Source organism: Pleurodeles waltl, chromosome 7, assembly GCF_031143425.1.
Source record: "Pleurodeles waltl isolate 20211129_DDA chromosome 7, aPleWal1.hap1.20221129, whole genome shotgun sequence".
Classification (NCBI taxonomy): domain Eukaryota; kingdom Metazoa; phylum Chordata; class Amphibia; order Caudata; family Salamandridae; genus Pleurodeles; species Pleurodeles waltl.
In genome coordinates this window covers 354044386-354059879 of record NC_090446.1, presented here as the reverse complement: position 1 = coordinate 354059879, position 15494 = coordinate 354044386, and the positions used below count along the sequence as shown (strand labels likewise).

Genomic DNA, 15494 nt, shown 5'->3' with positions numbered 1-15494 from the left:
ACTTGGACGCCATCTCCAACCGACGTGCTCGTCGATCCTTAAGAGTTTTCTTCGAACTGAAGGATTGACACACTTCACAGCTTTCTTCTCTGTGATCCAGAGAAAGACAGAGATTGCACACCGAGTGCTGATCTGTGTATGGGAACTTGGAGTGACACTGAGGGCAAAAGCGAAATGGAGTCCATTCCATCAGCCTGACATCGTTGAACAACCACGAGTCGAAGTAGGCCCAGAAGGGGCATTTAATCGATTCCAATGAATACAATCGGATTGAATATAAGTTAGAAAATGCGATCGAGAACTATACTGACGTTTATAGAAAGAAGAGAGAAGTTCAGATAGTACTGAACCGAGATCTACTGGAGCAAGAGGAAACATGTCCGAACCCGGTGGTGGAAAGAATACAATCTAACAAAGGACTCGATGCCCATGCGCACTGTCACCAAGAGGAGGAGTCACTCAATTTTGTGATTTGAAAAAGCTTCCTCGAAGAAAAACAACTTGTAACACTCCGAGCCCAACACTAGATGGCAGACTTATGCAAACCATTTGTATCTGCAGCTACACATGCCATCAAACACACATATATATATATTTGGGGTTTATAGACTAAAGCAAACTATTCTTTGTATATGTTCTTATTCCATTACTGTGACAATTTTTAACGTGCACTTTTAGTTGTACACTTTTGAGCTTTCTTTGCGAGCCTCACGAAGAGGTTTAAAAAATGGATTTCTTAAACTAAGAGCTGCATTCCAGAAATTCTTTTCAGTGTGTGTTTCATCTCGGTCAGTAGTGAAGCAAAACAAGATGACATGAAATGGCAAGTGACTGATATCGTATCAACTCCATCAAGGGGAGGAGATTTTTCAAAAATCCTGAAGAAAAGAGAATTGATGTGGATAGAACGGTGTGATTCCATTAATAATGGATTGAATGCAGCAGAAGAATGGCGAGCATAAATATCAGAACTAAAGAATTGCTATTTCTATCATACTGGACAATATACAAGTCTTCTTGATACAAACATAAAAGGTGTTATATAAGATATAACCAGATTGTCATAGAGATTGCTGGGAGAGAGTGTTGTTCATCATACTTAGATGACTTTCTGAGGTTGACACAAAACATTTATGATTTGAATAATTATATTAAGTAACAAAGGTTCTTCAATAGGAATGCCTTGAGATTATGTGAACACTGATTCAGTTCCCTGGCACATGCTGATATAATCACATTTTAATTTTATTTTTGTCTTAATAATTTGGTATGGATGGTTCGCATTATGTTATGTATATTTACATTGTAATTGTTGACTTTTATTAGTGTATGGTATGTTATGTGTTCTTCTGTAATATTCCTCCTATACTCCTTCTTGTCAGGAGTTATTTTGTTTGCAATTTCTTGTGACTAATTCAATCCCTGGTGGTATATGTCCTATTTATGTCTGTTTTGTGTTGTAACTAACCCCTTATATTCTGCCTTGTGTGGGTATTTGATTTCACTTTTGGAACTTTTGTCTGCCTGGACAACATCTGATCTTGTTATAATTTTCACTACCTTGTATCAGTGTATGTTGGACCTAGAATTCATAAGCTATGCCTGTTTTGCTGTAAACGCAGTCTAATTATATCCTGACAGCTGGAGTTGGTTATCTTTTGTGCTGGCTATTATAACCTTTTTTTATTACATCTTTTTTGCATAAAACGTGGTCCAATTTCTGATCCCTGCAGTTTTTCCCCCCTCCCCTTGTTTTTTCATCGGTCACTATATTCATCACTGATATGTTATTTTTTCTTGATAAGATTATTTCTTTTACGATTAACACCCTTCACTGGTAAGTTATTTTATTTTTGATAGGCTTTTAGAAAGTTCTGTCATTTTGAGCCATGGCCCCCTCGCTCATGCACTGTACGGTGCGGTTCAAGGCTTAAATCCTCCATGCTTAGAGTTGACGTGCGTGTAGAGCGTCCTCCTGGCAGAGTCAAGTCACCATATTGTGTGGTGGCACGCTGACCTAAGCATCCCCTGCCTTCCCCCCGTATGCTGAATGGTGCCAACCTGAGTCACGCCCCCACTTGTATGATGAAAAGTGCCGTACAAGCCTCGTCTTGAACACCCGTATGTTATTTACACACGGAGATGACGCACAATTACTGTGTCCCTGTTGAGAAATAGCATTGATGTTGCTATACTGAGCAACAATGTGCTAATTCGGTTGGATTCTTCATAAGCACACATTGATATTAAAACTTTTCCTGGCATTAAGGGATATCATTCTGACGGATGTCGATATGGTATTTTTTCCCATTGTAGTGGTATTAGTGAGCAGTAAGAGGTTCCACCGTGCACTACTGGTGAGTTTCCACAAAATTGTTGTGGTTAATGGATTTTATTGGCTCTGAATGTGTTTATCTATGCATTACGAAGGTATCCCTTACTCTGTGAGGACCTTAGTAGGGGGAAGCATTCTTCTGTGTGATTCTGACCTTCCTGTCAACTTGGGCTCCTACACTAATTGGCTTTTCATGTTTCACATTTTTTATATTGTGTCAAGACCCCTGTGAGTATTTTTCTCTTTGGATCATGCAAGTCATCTTTTTCACCTGGGTGTTGGTTTCCTCCTTATTAGGTTGGTGTTCATTTGGTTCTTTGGTTATTATCTTCTTGGTGTGTGATTAGTGGACACACACCTATCTTCTATTTAATGTGATTCTTGTTATTATTGGTGTCCTGTTATCTATTGGTCCTGATGAGAGCCCTTATCTGTTAGAATGTCAAAACGTCGTGGCTGTCACTGATGTACATAGCAACATAACCCTTTGATATGATTTGGGTTATTAATATGGACAATGGGTGGTTTTAAGGTATTGGAAACCCTTTTTTGTGTTATGTGTGTTCAAAATTTTGTTTTGGGTTTCTGTTTTGGACACCAACTTCTATGGATATGAATTATTACACTTGGGTGTTTTTTGATGTAATTCAAATATATATTATTCTAATTTTGGAAATTTGTGTTGTTCTAAATATAATGGAGCTCCCTTCCATCATCTGAGTAGGTATTGCCCAGATATCTATTTAATTCATTGAATATTCATTTATTGTTGGACAACAACCAATGTTTTCTTTACATATATTATTATACATGAAGGCATGCATGATGTCATCTGCAAATGCTTGATTATTCAGAGGAGGTCTAGATATCAACAGGAACCAGCTGGAAAAGGTAGTAGGGTAGAGAAGCAGATGGCCATATTGTTCTGACAAATGCTTGATAGCCTTAAAAATAACTGCTAAACTACTAGCCCTCCTGAATTCATCTTGGTGTAGGTGTGAGGAAGAATTCCATATTCAGCTGAAATGGCACTGTGAAGGACAATCTTTAAACTAGGTTTCGGTTATAAACAGGCAAGGTGGTGAGAAATTGGGGTTGTAGTAGTGGTGGAGGACTCATCTCCAAGTTCCCGGATGGGTCTTGAAAGGGTTAGATCAGAGATGTTGCTATGGTGTAGGTGTTACTGAGCGAAAGCACATGATCAGTATTAGAAGGTGTGAAAGAACTCAGTTATTCATTGTAAAAAGAGGAGAGTAAAATAAGAGGCGGAGGGACTGATGGTCAATGGATGGGGAGAGGGCAATGCTGATGAAGGCTGACACCTTTGTATGGGGGAGAGGATGTGTAAGTTAAGGGTGGGAATAGGTTGATGATAGTCTGCAGTGCCTAAAAGGAGGCAACAAATGCAATGTGAATGGAGCTTGTTGGTTCGTCGCAGACTGAGGTGAGAGAGCAGGAGTGTTTTGCAAGGTTGAAGTGGTGCAGAGTGTAAGATGGAACATATCAGTTGGGTGAAATAGGGCACTGTTAGGGGAAATTGAGCAAATGAATATACAAGATAGCAGAAGTAGAAGGGGAAGGGTAGAGCAGTTAGGACGTTTTCTAAGAGCAAAATTGTCCAATTACACAACACATGAATACCTGAACATCGTGTAATTAACATTTAGTTTAAAGGCGTTAAGGGCCCCTTAGGTGCTGAGACAACACCAAAAAAGTTGAGATAAAATAATCCCAGAAAATACAAATTAGTCAAGGCATTTTGAATAAACAGATCAAAAGCAAGCATCCATGCTCCCTTTCCATAACACACACACACACACAGGCTGCAAAACAAAATAGAGCCCTAAATATGTGTGGTGGTATAAGCATTTTGGGTCACAACCTAACCAGCATGGCGCAGGCTGAAGACTGGAAAGCAAAGCAGCAGCTTTCCTCTAGGAAATAACCTCTTGATCACTGATGACGTGGTTCAGACGGGATTTTAAACAATCAACCAACCAACTCAGTGGCCACAAGGCAAGCAGGTGATAAACCTCAATTATAGGAGGATACCGTGATATTATTAAGAAACCGCCCCATAATACCCCCAAATTCTCTATCAAGTGGTGGTCAACAGATATGTGTTAGTATTGATTCAAGACAAAGATATCCACTATTGTATTCAGAACTTGTAAAGGAGAAAATAAGACGTTACAGTATAAAAGAAAATATAATTAATAATTTTGACCGAATCTGCATTCAAATATAAATTATCACACTTAAAGAATAAACAGGAGGAGAAACAGGTGAAGGGTGAACTGCCTGTTGTGGCTTTCACACTGGAAAGCACAGTAAAACATACATGGAACAACCAAATGTTAGAACTTCTTAGAATGCGTTCATACATTTGTGACAGTATCCAGCTGCAGTCCTGCTTTCATTGTTTCAGATATCCGTTCATGAACTCTAAATTGGTTTAAAAGTCTGTGAGGTCAAAAGTGTAAATTTCGTGTAAATCTACGAGTGCATGAAATTGTGACGTATGTGTTATTTCAAACTGGGCAAACCATAGTGTGCAAACTAAAAATGTCTTGAAATTTCACTACTCCATATTTTAGGGATGACGGGCCAGATGTAGGTAGGCTTTTGCACCTCGCAAACGGCGAAAAACGCCGTTTGCGAGGTGCAAAAGCCCTCAAGCGATGCAGAAACACATTTTGCGAGTCGGAACCGACTCGCAAAATGTGTTTCCGACTCGCAAATAGGAAGGGGTGTTCCCTTCCTATTTGCGACTCGCACCGCGATTTAAGTTGATTTGTGACCGCGAAAGCGGTCGCAAATCAACTCGCAGTTACCATCCACTTGAAGTGGATGGTAACTCATTCGCAAAGGGGAAGGGGTCCCCACGGGACCCCTTCCCCTTTGTGAATGCTCACAAAATTATTTTTTCAGAGCAGGCAGTGGTCCTATGGACCACTGCCTACTCTGAAAAAAACCGAAACAAAAGGTTTCGGTATTTTTTTCTATTTGCAGCTCGTTTTCCTTTAAGGAAAACGGGCTGCAAAGAGAAAAAAAAAACTGCTTTACTTAAAAGCAGTCACGGAGATGGTGGTCTGCTGTCTCCAGCAGGCCACCATCCCCGTGAGTGCCTAGACTCGCTATGGGGTCGCAAACTGCGACCCACCTCATAAATATTTATGAGGTGGGTCTTTGCGACCCCATAGCGAGTTGCAGAAGGTGTCTGAGACACCTTTCTGCATTCCAAATTGCGACTTGCAATTTGCGAGTCGCAGGGACTCGCAAATTGCAAATCGCAATTTGGAATCTTTCTACATCTGGCCCAGCATTATTACATGTATACTTGTTCTTTGACCACAGATTTAGGCACTTGCCTTGCTATTCATTGTTGATACCTTTGTTTTTTATGCAGCAGATAATTGGCCCTACTAAAGAATCAATATGAGTTAACTCAAATCTTCTACTCAAATTAATAAACCATATCGGTGCGTTTTTCTCACTCACATTAATGTAAGATGCATTTTAAAAAATTGGGACATTAGACATACTCTTTGGAGAGGATTTTATTTAAGAACTTAACTTTGCACATAACTGGTGGTGTCCTTTAGCCAATGCAAGGCCTGAGACACTGTACGCGCGTCAAGGCTGAAATGTAGTCTCAAATGAACATTCTGTTACCTCGGAGCATGTCAAGAATCGGCCTGTTGACAGGCAGCTGCTGTGTGTCTGCTACTTACTGCAAGCATGGCGTCTACTGTTGCATGTTCATACTCCCAGGTGCATGATGGGGTCAAACAAATCAAGGGATTGCAAAGGGAGAGGTTTAACTTTAATGATGTCAGCAGCAAACTCTTGTGTGGGCTTAATTGCTCCTTTTCGAATCCGATTCTTTGGACGTGAATGCGTCACATGAGAAATTGGCGCCTTCACACAAAACATTCCAATTCTGCCATTTTATTCAGTCTGTATTCAAAGGGCAATGCAAATGAACAGGAGCACTGGCATGTAAACTGGGAAATTACAACTGGTTTGTGCAGTACTCTCAATAGTACAATAAACCCACAGACAGCCTGAGGTGTTCTTAATCCCATCCCAGCGCATTTTACTCAACTGCTACCTTCAAACTATGTAAGGAGCAGGTGGCCTTCAAAAATTGTTTGGGTTTGCCAATGGGGCTATAAGCACATTTAACAGCCCACTTCCTCTCAAACGCTGACATAACTGGAACAGTAAGTTACAACCTGGCGTGATTAATTTTGATCAACTCGTGTTTGAGCGGCAGCGGTTTGGCAGGTAGCTCCAAATTATCAGAAAGGGCAGTCTGCCTTGGAGTCTGACGAGAGAGAGATGGCTCTTATTAACTATATGAATATTTAATGCTTCTTAACGGCACGATGGTAGAACATTCACTGGCGAACGGAAATATTTAACGACACAGGGACCAATTTCTACAAATACATTTTCCGACTAAAAGTTATTTTGTGTATACAGCATACAGGTAGAATTTACACACAAATTAAACAGGTAGTTTTTGTGTAAATGGGAAAGAAATGTAGCAATATTTCTCGTCCAAACGAAGGCAAAATTAAAGACCCAATGTTGTGAGAAGTGCTGCTTCTTAAATGGCTCGTGAAGAGGTGAAACTTGAAGGTACCATAACAAATACTGATTTTACAATAAGAACACAAGTTTTCTTAAACAATGCTAGTCCTGCCGAATGCTAAGGAATAACAGCAACATCTGGCAGTTCTTGAAAAGGACACACAAGTTATGCAATCCTCGAGGACGTTTGCAACCTTTTTTCTTTTTTAAGAAGTCTCGTTTTAAGAGGCATTAAAACAAAAATAACCGTTCTTTCACTTCCGAAGGCACTAGAAAAGCAGCGACCCCCCAGTGCCGTTGAAATATTTGGATTCAAATAAAAAGGTAAAGAAACATTCATGTTTTTCATTTAAGTCCTTGTTATACCATAAAGTAATCGAAAAAAGCACCTAATGTAAAACACCTTATAATAAAGAATTAAAACACACTTTCGGCACTTATATTACATAAGAAGCATTCTTCCATTACGGATGTGCGATATGTTTTAAATTAAAATAATAAAAACTCTTCATTTCAAAGATCCACATCTCGCCACAGCAGTTAATCGGGCAATGAAATGTGCCTCGCAACTGCAGAGGGGACCATTTTCCAGAGTCTAAGGTCAACCCTTCCCAGAAGGCATTGCATACTCAAGTTAAATGTTCACCAATAGGAAAGACGATATTGCGGTAGAGCTCTGCTGGTTATAAAATATGCAAGGTGGTGGCGTTTTAGTGGACATCACAGGGTCTCGAAGTAGCCAATTCCAGTTGACTAAAGAAGTCTTAAGAACTTGTCTTACGTCGCGAAAGTATTTCATATCTTGCCAAAAAAATAACAGTTGTGGCTGTGCAGATCATATACCCTGGGTAGAATGGTCAAACTGTGTTAAACAGTCTGAATCGTCACCAACCCGGCAAATAGAAAATAAGTCCCCAAAAAATAATGGTCTACAGACTTTCAAAGAAGAATGAGGGCTAATGCTAAAAGGGTGAGGGACAAAATAATGTCAGTTTGTTTTCAGAAAACAAACAACGATGATGTTTAACTATAACCACAGAGCCTAAAAAGGTGAAAGTTCACATTCATAGGAAGTTTGTCGGATTCATTCAGCTTCCCTTGTGAAAGGTAAAATATTATACCCATATTTCGCATAAAGGCATTATCTGTTTAACGGGAGCCTGTTTGCAAACGAGCTCACGTGCTCTAATCTGATAAAAGCTACCCATTAAATGATCTTATGCTTAGGTAAATACCTGGTCCCTTTTGATTAAAATACCTAGGTTAGAATATGTTTTTTTGGTGTCATAAAAGCATTCGATTTCCAGACAGTACACAAAAAAACACCACGCTGGAGTCCTGTTTAAAAACTTCTGAAATGGATGCGCTGTTCGGCGGAGTGAGTCCACATGGGAATAAGGTGGGAGCCTTTGTCTGTTTGTAGCAAGTAGACCACTTGGTTAGTTTGATTTCAGGGAGAGCCTTCCGGCAATTAAACACTGCATTTGTAAGAGATGCCCATCCAGCTTTGATAGGTTGCACGATACGGTGTGGATTTGGTGCCAGTTGTAATGACAATGCTCATGTCCAAAAGTGAGATGGCGAAATTAAACAGAAATTCCGAAGGCCCCTTAAGGCGGACAACCACAGGTTGCAGAGGACAATGTCAAAGCCTTACGCTTTACAGTCAGTAACACTGTACTCAGAGGCCCTCCACACTGCTTTTACTATACAGTGGCCGGACGACTATGTGTCTTCTGAAAAGAGTTGCTTCTTTCTTTGTGCTGGAAACTGTCGACATTCAAGATAGCTTGTTTCCAACGCGAGCAGGTTAACTTAAGCATTAATACATTTCAGCATCGACAACCCAGTCTCCTCTGAGTGCAGACTTTAAAAGAGAATAACGTAAAAAGGTGCCTGAAAGTAGGCCAAAGCAGTAACGTTTCCATAGAAACCAGTTCAGTGACATCCTTGACACTCCATTAAGATTGTCTAGAGACGATTATCGCCGTTTGGCCTGCTCTTTCGTGGTACCCTAGAGGGAAGAGATGAAAGGTTAATTTTAACGGAGGAAATGTGATATTTAAAATTAAAATATCAAACAACTGCACAACTCATTCTATAACAAAATGGACAAGTTACTTACCTTTAGTAATGCCTTATCTGCTAGACACAATATTAAGTTGCATATTTTTGACCTTAGAACGGCCCCAGGCGTCAGTCTGGAGCTGGAGATTTTTATCGAGCAGTATCACTGCGCACTGTTATGTGGTGTCGATCGGCTGCGCGTCCGTTGTCCGCGCTGGATTTGACATTGTGTGCCCAACAGAGGTGCCACCTTAGCTCGTGACATCAGTTTCTTTTTATGACTTTCCACGTGCAGAATCATGAAGAACACTGACCACTGGTGCATCAAAACTAGGCCACTGAAAGAGAGTCCCTGTCCCTAGAAATCAGATCACAGAGTGGGGAGGATGGGTGGGTTGGTCAGGAATCTGCAACAACTTGTTTTCTAGGCCAAGTAAGGAGATACCAAAGGTAAGTAACTCGTTCACATCTGATAAAGACATCTAGTTGCAGATTCCTTCCCTTAGAATCGATACCCAAGCAATACCATCCCTGGAGGTGGGTCTGCAAACTAAGATCATAATAGAAAGTCCTCTGTAGGACCAAACGGGCAAAGCGCCCATCCCTGCGGACCGGACTGTCCAGGCAGTAGTGTTTGATGATTGTGTGCAGAGATGCTCATGTTCCTGCTGCACTGGAACTCCACATGCTAACAAAGTGATCCCAGCTTTAGCTCTAGTAGAATGAGCACACAAACACTCAGGGGGTTGCTTCTTACCCCACTGTGAAGCACATCTTAATGCAAAATACGACCCATCTGGAGATGGTTCTCTTCTGCACTGCCCAACCTTTCTTCGCACCCACATAAACCACAAACAGTTGATCGTCCACCTGGAACTCTTTGGATTGATCAAGGTAGAACGCCAATGCTCATTGTCGATCCAGGCGGAGTCTCTCCCCTTCCTTAAAAGGAAGCAGAGGTGTAAAAAGTAGGCATGCTGATGGATTGGCCTACATGGAAGGGCGTAACTACTTCTGGCAGAAAGGAGACCCTTGTGCGAAGCACCACTTTATCAGGATAGATGGAAAGGTAGGGTAGCTTAGATGACAATGCCTGCAGCTACCTCACCCTGCAGACAGATGTAATGGGCACAAGGAAACGGTTTTCAAAGTGAGAAGCCTGAAAGGACAATTGCGAAGAGACCCAAAAGGAGCACACATCAGAAATGTCAAAACTAAATTAAAGTCCCATTGGGGCATAATGAATGGAAATGGAGGAGACATGTATAAGGCCTTCAAGGGATCTATTTACAATAGAGGACCTAAGCAAAGAAGGTTGATCAGGCAACCTGAATAAAGCAAAAATTGCAGACAAATAACCTTTGAGGGTGCCCCCAGCAGAGCCCTGCTGGGCCAAAGAAAGTATAAACAACAGACCCACACAGTGAGGGGCAGAAAGAGGGTAAACAGACTTGTCTGTGCAGCATGCCACAATTTTCTTCCAACTACAGGCATATACTGTTTTGGTGGAGGGATGGCTGGCTGCCAAGAATATGTTACAGACTTCGGGCGGTAGGCCAAAAGCTGTTAACAGTCACTGCTCAATCTCCACACAAGAAGGTGGAGACTGGATAGATTTGTGGGGAGCACGCTCCCCTGCCACTGTGACAGAAGATCCCCCTGAAGGGGCACTCTGATTGGAGGATTAATGACCATGCTCAGTAGCTCGTGATACCAGACTCTTCATGCTCAGTCCGAAGCAACAAGGATTAATTTGGCCAGGTCATTCTTGATCATCTTCAGAATTCTGGGTGGAAGTGATATGGGTGGAAAGGCATACAGGAGGGCTGAGTTCCACTCGAGACAAAAAGCATTGGCGAGCGATTATGCAGTGGAAACTCCAATGGGAAATACTGCCAATACTGCATGTTCGCTGCAAAGGCAAACTGATCTAACCAAGGCTCTCTCCGATTCAGAAAGAAACCTTGCGCCAACCTCCGGAGGGAGATGCCATTCGTGATAGACTAAGCATTGTAGGCTAAATTCATACACTCTGGCATTCAGAAAGCCCTCCAGATGTTGAACCACCAGGAAAATGCCCTGGTATTCCAGCCACGCTCAGAGGAACAGGGCATCCTGACGAAGGGTCCACAACCCCATCCCAACCTGCATGCTGCTGTACCACATGGCGGTGGTGTTGTAGGTGAACACCTGCCCTACCTTCCCCTTGACTGAGGGAAGACATGCTTTGAATGCTAGCCGGATCGCACAGAGTTCCAAAAGATTGATGTGGAGTCAAGACTCCACCGGAGACCAGACTCCTTATTTCCACCTCTCCCAGTTGGCCAACCCATCACAGGAATGATTCATTTGTCACTACTGTCAAGAAGGCAGAACAAAGGATTTCCTTTGGGAGTGGGAGGCAACACCCTCTCCCTTTGGAAATAGGTGTTACATGGCTTGAGAGGGGTAGCCTCTGCAAGCCACCGGTATGTTTTGAAGTGCACATTTGGTGCCCTCCTTCCATAAACCGGTTTGCACGAGTTCAGGGACTCCCCGGTCCCTGCTCTGGCACTAAACTGGACAATGGAAATGGGAGTGACCACTACCCTGTCCATCACCACCCCAGGGGTGGTGCCCAGAGCCCCTCCAGGTGGACACTTGATTCTGCCATCTTGAATCCAAGGTAGGCAGAGGCCCCTGAGAGCATCTGAGTGGCCAGGTCAGGCAGGTGACATCACTGCTCCTCCTGAAAGGTGGTCACCCTATAGGTGACTTATACCCCTTCCTGGGCTACTTAAGGTCTCCTTCTTGGGTGGGTCCTCAGATTCGATGTGCAAGATTCCAGCAGGACTCCTCTGTATTGTTTACTTCATCTTCTGGCTACTAGGACAGCACCTGGACTCTCCAGGAACAGACAATCTGCAACTATATTGACGACTCCACTTTGCAACATTGTTTCTCCATCTCCTTCCAACAACTGCAACATTTCCCTGGCTGTGCATCCTCTGAGGATGACGAGTCTTCAGCCTGCACAAGAAGCAAGAAGGAATCTCCCTTGGAATGAAGGAGTCACTCCCCTGCATCCGAAGGCAACAACTGTAATGACAACCAGCTACATGGATTTTCTCTCCTGCAAAACTGCATGGATCCTGCAACACAGGTGGTGGTCTGGAGTGGTCCCCTTGGTCCTCTCTACCAGCTATCCAACTTGGGAGAATTGCCTCTCCTTGCAGGACAGTAGCCGTATGCACAGCAACTCTTGCAGCTACCAGGGCTTGTTGGCTCTTCTTCCAAGGGCTCTTCAGGCTTTTTGTAGCTCTGGCCTCCAGCACTCTTCCCTGCAACGCAGTCTCCTGCCTGCGGCTCCATCGACGCGGGACTTCTCCCCAGGTGTGCTGCATGGACCGCAGTGTGACTCCTGTGCCTGCTGCCTGTGAGTTGTCTGTGGGGGCTGCCTCTTCGAATTTTGGCTCTCCTAAATGCTGAAGGTCGCCTGGGACTCCCATCCTTGGGTTGAGCCCCCCTGACCTTCCTGGTCCCCAACAGCTCTGCAACTCTTGCCTTTGCCGTGCTTTATGGTAGTTTTTCAACACCACTGACTGACTGCAACTCTTCTTCCGACAAAGGACACTGACTGCATCACTCCTGGAACTCTTCTCCTGTGAAGCATAGCTGACTCTTGTCTTCACCGTCAACCTGGTCCTGTATCTCCAGAAGGGTGGGTAGTGGCTTCTGCCACAGCCGGACACTCCACCCAGAACTGGACTTGGTCCCCTTCATTTGCAGGTCATCTTCTGTCAGGACCCATCTCCTGTTTCTTCCAGTCTTGCACAGTACTTTTACAAAGTTTACCTGTGGGTTTGGGAAAAACCATGTACTTACCTCTTCTCTCCTGGTCTCTGGGGGGCACTCTGGTACTTACCTTTTGGGGTTCGTAGTTCCTCCAGCTTCCCTCCACCGTTTACACTTCCTTGGGTGGGGGACGGACTTCTCCACTCCACTTACTTAGTGTATGGTTGGGTTTCCCCCTAGGGTCTCTATTATTTTCTGATATTTCACTGTTTCCTATTGCTTTCTATGCCAATTCCTGACTTCTAATATATATATATATATATATATATAATGGTGTGTTTACTCACTTATACAGTATTTTAGTATTTGTGTTATCATGATAAAGTACCTTTATTTTTGTAACACTGTGTGGTTCTTATTTGTGTGTAAGTGCTGTGTGACTATAGTGGTAGGCTTTGCATGTCTCCTAGATACGTCTTGGCTGCTCATCCACAGCTACCTCTAGAGAGCCCTCGCTTCCTAGACACTGTCTACACTTCACTAATAGGGGATACTTGGACCTAGTATAAGGTGACACCCAGGTGCTCACCACAAAGCCAGCTTCCTACACCCCTGATCTGTGCAGATGGGCTGCGGCCACAGTCATGACCTTGGTGAACACCAAGGGGCACTGGTTAAGCCAAAAGGCTTATGGTGAACCCAAAGTAACATCTGTGGGCAGGCAGGCTGGGAATATGCGTCCTGCAAGTTCAACACTACCATCCAGTCTCCTGGGTCCAGGGCAGAAAGAGCCAGAGTGAGCATTTTGAACTTCTTCTTGATTAAGAGATTGAGGGACAGAAGATCGAGGATAGGGCAGAGGCCCTTGCCCTTTCTGGGTACAAGAAAGCAGCAGGAATAGGTAACCATGACCTACGTTTAGCATGGGAACCCTCTCTATGGATCCCTTGGCCAAGTAAGATACACCTTCCTCTTGGAGAAGTGCCAAGTGATCCTTCATCATCCTATGGTAGGATGGTGGCATGGATGGGGAAGTAGTCTCGAAGGGGAGGGAGTAGCCTCTTCGGACTATCTGCAACATCCACCTGTCTGTCGTGATGGATTGCATGGGGGGCAGGCAATGGCAAATCCTGCCTCCAACTGGTCCTTTGTGGGAAAAACTCAGACTAGGAAGGTTTGAAGGCCGCTGCAAAAGGGTTGGGGTGGGTGGGGACTGCTGACTCCCTGATCCACGAGGGCTGTGGATCCCACGTCCCCAGGTATGCAGAGGATGTGCACCATGCACTGCGGCTGGATGGGAATGGACATGGCTGGGTTCCCCTTCTGTAGCCACGAAAGGGGCGAAAAGTGGACTGAGGGGGAAGAGAGGCTGCCGCATGGCCTAAGGACCTGGCCCTAGCACCAGAATCCTTGAATTGCTAGAGTGTTGTCTGCTTTTTGTCAGAAGAGACAGGTGCCATCAAAGGACATGCCCATTAGGTTGGCTTGGACATCCCCTAAAAAGCCAAGCGTGCTTAACCAGGCATTGCGCCTCAGGGACATTGTTGATTCAACTGCTCTGCCCTGTGAGTTGTTTGTGTCCAGTCCACTTTGGATCGTGCTCTTTGCTGCACCTCTATAATCAGCTACTGCTTGGGAAAGTACAGGCCGGGCATCTTCTGAGATCTGCAGCAGCACTTGCGCAACCATATCCCCTCAGTGTATGTAAATAACGGACCCAAAGGCATGCGGTGTCACGGACAGCAATGCCATTCTGGTGGATGAGAACACCTTTTTTCCAAGAAAGTTCAGCCAATAGGATTCCCTATCTGGAGGTATGGAAGGGAAAGCACCAGAGAAGGTAGAGGCTTGGATGACCATGCTTTCAGGGGTGGGGTGTTGTGTTAGGAAACCTAGGTCGCCTGGACCAGAGCAATGGCAGCAGGAAATTGTCCTGTTCACAGGAGCCCTGGACTGGGTTTGGACCATATACCCAGAAGGACATCCGTAAGGGCTTCATTGGAGGGGAGCAGGGGTTCGGAGGAAGAAGATTCAGGTTAAGGCACCTCTGTCAGGAGGTTAGTCCTGACTGCCACCAAAGGCAACTCAAGGTCTAGAACCTTGGCTACTCTCACCACCACCAAGGAGTATGACATTCCGTTCTCCATAGCCACGGTAGGGGGAGAAAGCATGGCAGTATAAGGGGCGGTATCCAGACCACTGGCTTTAAGCAGGTCTATATGCCAGTCCCCAGATTCTTAGAGCTGGTGTTCCAAAGGGTCCAGCAACCCCTTCCCATTCCTCACTGTAACCTAGCCCATATGAATAAGGTTCAGGATCAGATATAGGAGGCAGGGTGCTTGGCATATGAGTCGGCATCGAACAACACCCATCCGGCTCCATGTCTGAGTCGGCAATGAGGATGGGGATGGCGCCACCCGGGGATACGGACGCTGCTGGAAGCATCAGCGTCAGGACCAGCACTGGGGAAGGTCGAGGTGGTATGACACATGCCATTCGGGATCCAAGTATGGATCCCTGGGTGCCCTTTGAGCCGAGGAAGAAGCCACTGGTGTGGAACTCTAGGCCAATTGTTTTTATAAAGTGTAGGAAAGTACCCTCTTTTCTTGGCATGTTTACCACAATTTTCTGCTTGTTGTCAGTGGTTTTGACTGTGTCTACTGGGATCCTGCTAACCAGGACCCCAGTAGTTTTGCTCTCTCCAGTAAACTGTACTTTT

The 15494-nt window shown here is 44.2% G+C and overlaps 1 protein-coding gene across 2 annotated transcripts in view; it reads right to left on the bottom strand.

The window, feature by feature from the left end:
* Nucleotides 1-5880: 5880 nt before the first annotated feature.
* Nucleotides 5881-15494, bottom strand: part of PLCG1 (phospholipase C gamma 1) — a 775517-nt gene continuing 765903 nt past the window's right edge. For both annotated transcript variants that reach the window (XM_069243788.1, XM_069243789.1), the window contains exon 32: nucleotides 5881-8948. In XM_069243788.1, the coding sequence (XP_069099889.1) occupies nucleotides 8906-8948 (43 nt within the window). In that variant the 3' untranslated portion in view covers nucleotides 5881-8905. The remainder of the gene's footprint in view (nucleotides 8949-15494) is intronic.